The following is a 9,924-nucleotide window of genomic DNA, read 5'->3' on the forward strand; positions in this document are numbered from 1 at the left end:
AGCTGGGCTCCTAGGTGCCTTCACAGGCAGTAACATGCTGGCTACAGAGTCTGAGTCAGTTGACAGAAAATACCAAAGACAGAAACATGCCTGAAACACTTGTCTCCACGTGGTCTCATGTCAAAGATTGTGGCTGAAAAAGTCAGAAATCAAGGTTTAGACAGTTAAACTCACCTTTTCTGCCTTGACTTCTGAAAGCAATTAGTGACACTATTCACTTGAGTAGTGAGAGAGGAGAAATGTGTCGCTCCCCTCAAGGAGAATGAGAGTCCACCATTTTTCATGGGGAGCAAAATGCAAGTCTCTGAGCCAGTAAGCACAGGCACACAGTGTAACTGTACGCAACAGACCTCCTCCTCTTCCTAGAGGTATATGTCCAAAGGACAGGATTTGTCCCATCAATGAGATTGATGCATGTCACCCTCCTTTGGAGGGATTCCAATTCACTATGAAAAGAGCCATGACTGGCAGTTTAGAACAGTAACCCAGTAACAAGTGACATTCAGAAAGCCACTGGTGGTTAGTACATGGTAGCAAGGATTTCATTTAAAACAGAGGGTAGCAATGAATTCCACTGGGTAATGCTGAAATGAAATTTAGCATGCCAAGATCCGACTGGTTTGTGAGCCACCAAGCGGCCATCTTGATGGCTTACAGGATGTACAATGGAGGCCTCTTTCTGTGGGGGTTCACAGGTTTAGCAGGGCAGAATGGAGTTGCTCAGATTTGCTCAGAAATAAAATTAAGATGGGGTTGGTCCAAATCAAGTCCTATCAGGCTAAAGTGGTGGTCATGAATGAGAATGAATGCTCTTATTTCATCGTATCATCATTGCTGTAAGAAACACTGAAGTAAAAATTTCTGTAGAACTAGTTAACTGTACTTTGTTTCCTTCCTACCTTTCTTCAGTCATCAAGAACAAAAAAAAATTCCTAACCACTATGACTAATGTGCTTAGCTTCAGCTTTGAAAAAAAAGAGAAATGCCACAAAAGCTTCTTTCGTAAACTAGATCTTTTTATGAATAGCTATAGTTCAAGGGTTTTGTTGGGTCTGTGCTGTTAGAAATTAAACCACATAAAAGTGCAATTTGTCCTTAAATACACAGAAAGAAGAAACAAAATATAGATAAAAAAGACAAAGAAATACACACACTGTTCTCTGAAAGTAAAGTGCCACATTTTTACTAGATTAAAAAAAATATAATTCTGTTCCTTTCAGAAACGTATGTCTACATGTTTCACCCATTTTAAACAGCTAAATAAGTTTGCATGTTCTAAAATCTCGGCTTTGAGAATTGCTTTAGTAGTGGACTTAACTAGAGCATGGGCTGCATGAGGCATACAGAAGCCACAAAGGAAACACAAGCAAACTCTGATGTCACTCTAATGCACTTTTTTTTTTTCCAGAGGTGTGTTAACAATTTTTACACTGAAGAGAATTGTCCTTACTGGATCTATCTACAGTGTTATTTTTATTTTAAATAAAAGTTGTGGAGATGATGATGGTATAGCTGCTTAATTTTACTGTTATTGAACCTATTTCATTATATGCATGTTGACTGAGTAAATGCCCCTGAACCTTCTAAAATGTGCTTCTAATCACATCAGCATTACTTATTAACTAAGGACGTGACTCTGTCATTCACCCACTCTTTTTCCTAGCTTATCATTGCATGTGTGTCAATAAGAACAGTTATTTTTGCTAATAATTTAATTTATCATAAAGGAACACATTTCCCATGATGGTTGCTTACTTAGCTGAATGTAGCAGTACTTCCACCTTGCAGTTCAGTGAAAGCAAAACTCAATGGAGGGCAGGCTGGGGAGCGTGGATTCTAGTAAACATTTTGCCTCAGGGATGTTGTGTTATCTTTTCTTTCTCTTTTTCCTCTTCAGGGAATTTTCGTCCTAGGATTGCCATATGCTATTCTCCACAGTGGATACAGTGGCCTGTTTCTTATTGTCTTGGCTGCAGTGTTATGCTGTTATACAGGCAAAATTCTAATCACTTGCCTGTATGAAGAAAATGAAGATGGGCAGCTCGTAAGAGTGAGGGACACATATGAAGACATTGCAAATGTGTGCTGTAGAAAGCTATCTCCAAACTTAGGTGGTATAGTTGTCAATGTGACCCAAGTAATGGAACTGATCATGACATGTATTTTGTATCTGGTTGTTAGTGGGAACTTGCTGTTACACAGTTTTCCATATGTACCAATGACTGAGAAAACTTGGTCTGTAATTGCATTTATTACATTGCTGCCTTGTGTATTTATCAAGACTCTCAAAATTGTTTCCAAACTCAGCCAGCTTTGCTCCTTGGTTCATTTCATTATTCTCTTTGTAGTGATGACTTACTGTCTCACACAAATACATCAGTGGTCCTGGGCAAAATTCAAACTCTCAATTGAGTTTGAGGACTTTTTGATTTCTATAGGGGTGATCATTTTCAGTTACACTTCACAAATATTTCTTCCCACACTTGAAGGTAACATGAGAAAACCAGGGGAATTTAGGTGCATGCTGAATTGGACTCATTTTTTTGCTTGTGTCTTGAAAACAACCTTTGCCCTGACTGCGTTCTTAACCTGGGGTGAGGAGACAAAGGAAGTTATTACTGACAACCTGCCATCATTTCTTCAAACCCTAGTGAATTTGTGTCTTTTAACCAAGGCTCTTCTTTCTTACCCTTTGCCCTTTTTTGCAGCCACAGAAATTGTGTATGCTTGTATTTCTAGAGGCAACTATTCCAATTACAGTTCTCCACTGTTTGCTCTGGGTCTAAGAGGCTCATTTCTCCTGTTAACTCTGCTGATGTCCATGTTCATACCACATTTTGCCCTGCTGATGGGTTTAACAGGCAGTATAACAGGTGCTGCTATGACTTTTCTTCTTCCTTCTCTCTTCCACTTAAAACTTAAATGGAAAAAACTATCCTTCTCTGAGAAATGTGCAGATATCTCTGTTTTTATTTTGGGTTTCCTTTGCAGCCTTGCAGGCATAGTTTGCTCAATAAGAGGGCTACTTAAAGTATTTGGAGAAGGGTAAAAAGATTTTCAGAAGGCCAAATAAGGCCCTAATCTTACAAACACTTTTACCCTGTTAGTCAGTATATAACAGATTTTATCAATAAGTAAAATTAAGCATATGCTTAAATGTTTGTAGGATCAAGGCATTAATTTGTAAAAGTATGTGGTTCTAACCAAACTGAAAAATAATCTTTATAGCCCAAATGTACAAAATGACCCACATTTAAAATGTTGGGAGGAAGGAAGTTGTTTGAGATGGTTCGACATCAAAATAATATTAAAATAATACTATGTATTTTTGTTAATACAAGACATGCACATCCTAAAAAGGTTACTGCAAGGGATACCAATCTCACCAGAATGTCTCACAAGGTTAGATCCTGCTCTTTCTCAAAACTATGAAATCTAGCTTAAAGGATATGATAGAGTTTGAGAGAACTGTCATTGCAAATTGATAAAATGTAATTTCACAGCATTGGCAGAATGTAATCCAACATGTGAACAGAACAAATCAGTGAATTCCATATTAGATGTAAGACAAGCTCTACTACTTGTTTTTCAAGCAAGTAGGCAAAAAGAGAACTCAGTTTATAACAGCTTTGAAAGCCTGTTTTTATCATGAGTTCAGATGGGAATTGTCAAAGTAAAAGGGACATTCTAACAACTCACAGTCATGGAAAAGGGAATTTGTTCTAAAAGAAGCTGTAGCTGATGACTGCAGCTTTTCTACAAGTATAATTCCTAAGATTCATGCCCCCGCAATGCAGTTATTCTATTGGTTGGGTTACAACAAGTCTCATTGGTAGCCGGAATAAGTTAATATGCAGTTCACTTTCCCTCTTAGGCAGGAAATTTCTTTGATCTTTTTATTTTATCTGATGATACTAAAAGCTCAATGAAGTAAATCAAGTTCAATAAACAGACACTCAGTTAACTTTCTATACAACTTACTGGATCTTTAGCTTTAAAAGATATCATCTTAATAAAAAGATCAGCATCACAATGTATTTCACTTTAGGGATAAAACATTATGACAAGAAGCAATCTAATCAGAGTACTTTAATGAATACATATCATCTTATTGTACTAAACTTATGTTATGTTAGGTAATTAAAGTAATGGTTTGAGAAAGAAAGTCTGCTTTTTCTTTACGAACAATTTCACACAATCTTTTACTCTGTTATATAAAAAACCTTTGCAAGTCAATATGAGACTGGATCACAGAGTAAAAAGCCCACTAGTAACTGCTTAAGTAAACTATTTTTCTATGTAGCATCTTAGCGTGAATGTTTCTGTCCTGCATGAGCAACAGTGACCTCTCAAGGCTTATGTGCTGAATGATAAATAACATGCAATTAAATTTAAGAGAGTCCTAATAAGCTTTGTATGTCACCCTCTTCCTTTCTTTGTCTCTTAATGTACACTTGTCATGCATGGAATAGTGATGAAATCATTATTAGAATTAATGTATTATATAATTACAAATATATTAAGAAAACTGATGAATTAACTAGTTTTTTAGAACTTGCTTTATTTCTTTGTTACAATGGGTCAAATTCTGCACTTATCTTAAATCCACAACAGTTTAATTCATTGATACTGAGATTTGTACTGGAATGAATAGAAAGTATCCATTTTTTAAGAAGTCTTTTTATTTTTGTGTAGAATGACAAAGACTCAGTGAAGTAGCTGAAAGCCTGTTATTACCCCTATGACACGGTCAGAATGATATTATTACTTGGATGATGTCAATGAAAGGATGTCATTACTTATTGTATGGAGAAGTTTCACAGATAAACAAATATACAGGAATAGTCTTTGTTGTAGTTATTCTAGGTAAATCTCTGAGGACAAAGAGTGATAGTCCAAAGAGCTCTATAAAAATTCTTTCAGCTAGTTTACTTAACAACTCTCCACAAATTATTCACCTTTATTTTTATTTTTTTTTCCCCTCTCATCTCCTATTCTTATTTAATGGCTTTTTTACTCTGACTCTTTAGAAATTCTTGAAATTGCTACCCAGGAAGGCTTGGAAATGGGATAAGTAGCTTTTTATATGGCAATTTTAGGAATTCCGTGGCTTATCAATGTGATTTAAAGCTGTCTTTAGGTGGATTTTTTTTCTCTTAGCCTTTTCAGGAAGCCAATGCCTATTCCTTTTAAGCCAAAGATGGTCATTTCCCCCACAAACATGTGTCACTTATGTACATTTTTTCCTACCAAGGGAGATGATTCGATGATTCATGTTTTGTAAGATGAGTACTTATCGCCCTTATTTAATCATTTAATCACTTAACATTAAGGAGCTGCAGGGACTATTATTAATCTATTATTTGACCACTCCTGAATTATTCATTGTAATATTTTATGGTGCTTTATCAAGTAAATATAACTGTAAATGCACAAAATTGAAAGGAATGTCATCCGAGTGGAAGGCCTTGAGAAGTCACTTAGCACACACCACTAGAATAAGAGAGGAAGTGTAGTTCAAGATTCCTTTTTTGTGACCAGCACTCAGCAATTTTGAAGTGTGTCATTGTTGTAGGACACAAAAGCTGTATGAGCTTCCCATTAAAGCCGTGGCCAGACATCTTCAGGAGAAACTGTCTTCAGGGGTCAACAAGATTAAATGAACCTTCAAACTCAGAAAGGCAAAGATACACATACAGCTGAAGCCTGAATATACTCAGCACATGTTAAAGACAAAAGTAAATACACATCATATAAGGCTGACTCATTGAAAATTCATTTCCTAAAACACACAAATGCATAATTTTATTTATAAACTTATTTCTGAATTCTTTCCAAAGGCAAAATTCTATCAAAATGTACATAAAATATTTCAAGAAGTCATAGAATCACAGAATATTTGGGGTTGGAAGGGACTTAAAGACCATTCAGTTCCAACCCCTCTACTATGGGTAGGGGCACCTCCACTAGAACAAGGTTTCCCAAAGCCCCATCCAGCCTGGCCTTGAACACCTCCTGGGATGTGGGAATCCACAGCTTCTCAGGGCAACCTGTGCCAGTGCCTCGCCATTCTTATACTAAAGAATTTCTTCCTTGTATCTCATCTAAATCTACCCTCTTTTAGTTTAAAGCCATTACACCTTGTCCTATCATTACACTCCCTGACAAAGAGTCCCTTCCCAGCTTTAGCTTAAATTTTCAACTGTCCATAGTAGACATTAAGTTCCATCTATATAAATGTCTAGAGAATCTAGGAAAGACGGAATTACTAGGAATTACAAACCAGAAGGCACTGCATTTATCTGTATAATGACTATTGGGTGTTTTTGTCACTAAATTTGTACTACCAATCATTAGAACCACTGAAGCTAGAAAAGTAAAAGACTGACTAAACATTATTAATCTATTATTTGGTCTCTCCTAGATTATTCATTGTAATATTTTATTGTGTTTTATCAAAGGTTATTCCAAAAGGGAAAAAAAAAAAAAAAAAAAAAAAAAAAGCAGTAGTAAACGTGAGAAAAACATGCTAAGGAACAAATTATATACTGAAATAAAGCATTTACAAACAGTCTTGCCTCATTTATTGTGCCAGCAAAGGTATAAGTAAAGGATCGTGTTTTCATTCAGCAAGAATATCACAAGCGTTGTTCAAAACGCTTCTCCCATTTTATAGGGATTGCAGTGACAACACCACCAGACTCCAGATTTGTAGTTCTGGAAGTAGTTATGCAGATTCAAGTCAATCAGATAACTCTAAAATTAAATTGTAGGATCAACTAACATATCTCCTGCAGGTAAGCTGAGGAGCTTCAAGTGTTTATTTAAGAAAACTTGCAAAAGTTTAAATCTAAAGTTAGGGTGAAAACCTGTCTCCAACTGTCTCAGTGGAACTATAATCATTGTCTTCAGTGGACCAAGTCTATAATGTTTATAGTCCATTACCAATGTTTAATTCACTTTTACACCAAAGCTTGACTGTCACTTACTTTATAACTGGAGGTTATTTTCCACATTATCACATCTTTTATCTTTTTCCAGTAGTGAGATAAATGTTTTTCCTCTTGATGCTACTGATATGTTAGAGATACATCAAAAAAGCCATTGAAAGAAATTCTTGAGGCTAACACTACTTCATTAACTCTTCATCTTTGATTATTCACTTCATTTTTATTGGAAAGTGAATTCTGAACTGTGTGTAAGAAATACACTATTTCTTACATTAACTGGCTACTCTAAAAATATGGTTGTACAAAACTGAAACAAATCTGGTATCCTGTCTATTTCATTATATCAAGTTTCAATTTTCAGTATTTCTTTTCAGATCTACAAATTTTTAAAAACTGATAGCTGATTTTTACAGCTAAACATTTGTTCAGTTCTTCTGCATTATTAGTAATAACCTGGAAGATAGATTGGTCTTAGAAAATGTTTATCTTCCAGAATTGAGTAGGAAAGGAGATGTATCTCGAAAACTATTTTGCTAGTATGTTCAGATTTACTTGTCCCTAGTGTTCACATGGGAAATAAATTCTTGGAAAAATTATTGTGTTGTCTAGTAGTTGGTAATGAATTTGAGAATACACAGTTTAGAAAGCACTTAAGCATTTTCATCCACTGCTTAAATATTTGTCAAGCTGTTGCCACTTTGCAGTTAACTATTTTTTATCCTTACGTGGTGCCATTGTTTTTCTTTATGCGATAACCTCTCAAACTTCTAATATATTTGTATTCACACAAATATATTTCCTGCCTCTTTGAAGGAGGAAAATACCAAAATCTCCATTTTACAGTTGCAAGACCAATACTCAGAATGTGGAAGGACACAAAATGGAGCACCAACAGAATTTAGGCAGCCAGCACTCTTAATACTCTTCTCTATACCACATCATTGTCATCCTCACAGTCATCACTTTTTTTTTTTTTTTTTTTAAGATAGAAATATAAAGAGATTAGAGGAAATTAAACAGATATGTAATTATAGGGAAGAAGCAAATGATGAGAAAGGATGAAGGCACATAGGAGAGAAATTAAAAATCGAGCAAATGCAACAAAAAGGCAGAAGGGCAGAGGAAGGGAAAAGGGACCTGGGGTACTGGAACAGGAAAACGGGGAACTAGCAAAAAGTGAGGAGACAAAATTTAAGAAATTATGAGCAAGCAACAAGGGAAAGAAAAATCATAAAAAGGAAAAAACTCTGAAGGAAAAAAGAGGAAGGAAAAGGAGGGAAAACTGTCTGATATAAGAATAACATTGCCTGTAAACATTCCAGTAATTTCACACAAGCAGTAGTTCAAGCTTCTCTGCCTGATGCAAGTTGATATATTCTGTGTGAACAATTTTCATTCTTTTACTTCCTGATATCTCTGTTGAATTCAAAACATTTAAAATAAAAATATTTTATCTGGAACTATTGCTGTGATATTTAATGTTTTCCATTTTCTAAATGAATTAGAAAAATGCTGAATAAATAATATTATAAGCAAATTCTATTTCTCTGCATCCTTATTTATTCCACTTCCTGGCCTCTCCTATAGTATTGAGGCAGAGTTACACACTAGCCATAAAATGTTGCTGCCTTGTAGCCTCAAGGACAAAGCAAGAAGATCTTAAATTGGGAAAAGTCCTCTTCCAAAGAACACCACAGAGGGTCTTTTGCACTTTAGGCCAGAACCAAAGCTAGTATCTATGCAGTATTTCCAGTTTGGGAATGGTTTACATCTGCTTAGGTACCTGCTAGCAAACTCCAGCCAGGCTGGAGCTGGGAAAAAGTGACACTGTGCTTTACTTCTGTTGCTCCTCAGGTGCCACAAGATGTAAGTACCCCTGTGAGCTTCTTCAAATGGTAATGGGCACCTAATTAGCCTATCTGTTCCCTCAGAATCTTGCTCCAGAGAACTGGAGCAAGAGCCGGTTCCCTCCAGAGAGTATGTAATACATGATCAGGAGATCAGGCAACCTTGGATGTAACTTGAGTACTAATCCAAATTTTGCATGGATGCCTAAGGGAAAAAGATTTGCTCTAAGATCAAGAGAAGTCATACAGTACACTTCTGGAGCTAGCACTGATGCACTAATGATGGCACACAGAATAACAAGATAAAAAGAATTTATTAATAGCTAATCAAATAAATTAATGGGATGGGAAGGAGTAAGGGACAAGGATCATGAGGAACAATTTAGAAGTGACTAGAGAAAGAAAAAGCAAATGAAGATAAAAGGAACACAAAGAGTGCTGTGGAAGAGAGAGTGAAAAGTGTAAGGACAACCCTAATTTCTCTTTGTGCAAAACTGAACAGAATTTAAATAATAGATCAAATGTAAGTATTTTATTAAGCTTATCTTTTATATTTGTCTTCTGACTTCAGTGATAGATTCAAAAGGGACTGACTTTAACAGTTAAAACTTGTGTCATGGATTACTGTTTAAAACGCTATTTATACTTCCTACACAAGGAGCCAGATGCCCATAGTTAAATATGAACATAAAATTGTTCCTACTCAAATTGGAAAGCAAAGCAAAACAAAACAAAACAAACAAACAAAAAGGACAAGAGAATAATTAGTGATGAATGCAAAGTGTAGCCTACCTTAAGACAGGAACCCAGAGACCACAGGGCTAGGGGCCACGTCAACAGGTTACCAAATTATTAGTACTTTAGCAATGCTCCTTTGTTATAATAATGTAATAAGCAAAGATAAGGTGAAGGCAGAAGGATTAAAGGAGAGCACTCAACACACATAAGCCATGCTACATCTACCAAATTCCCAGCGCAGCTGCTTCAGGGATACTAAGCCTTATGCAGACAGCTGCATCCCCTTGTTGCCATCTGTGGCTTGCATCTCTGGTGCTACCACTCACGATGATCTACACAGTTGCAAAGGCATAACCCCCTATCAATAGAAAATATCTGCTCCCACACCT

General features: G+C 35.9%; 1 protein-coding gene across 1 annotated transcript in view; it reads left to right on the plus strand.

Moving 5' to 3' along the window:
* LOC101791143 (vesicular inhibitory amino acid transporter) overlaps window positions 1-8,409 on the plus strand; it is a 31,390-nt gene extending 22,981 nt beyond the window's left edge. The window contains exon 3 of the mRNA XM_038176100.2: window positions 1,898-8,409. Coding sequence (XP_038032028.1) covers window positions 1,898-3,049 — 1,152 coding nt within the window. The 3' untranslated portion in view covers window positions 3,050-8,409. The remainder of the gene's footprint in view (window positions 1-1,897) is intronic.
* The last annotated feature ends 1,515 nt before the right edge of the window (window positions 8,410-9,924 follow it).

Source organism: Anas platyrhynchos, chromosome 3 (genome assembly GCF_047663525.1).
Source record: "Anas platyrhynchos isolate ZD024472 breed Pekin duck chromosome 3, IASCAAS_PekinDuck_T2T, whole genome shotgun sequence".
NCBI lineage: Eukaryota > Metazoa > Chordata > Aves > Anseriformes > Anatidae > Anas > Anas platyrhynchos.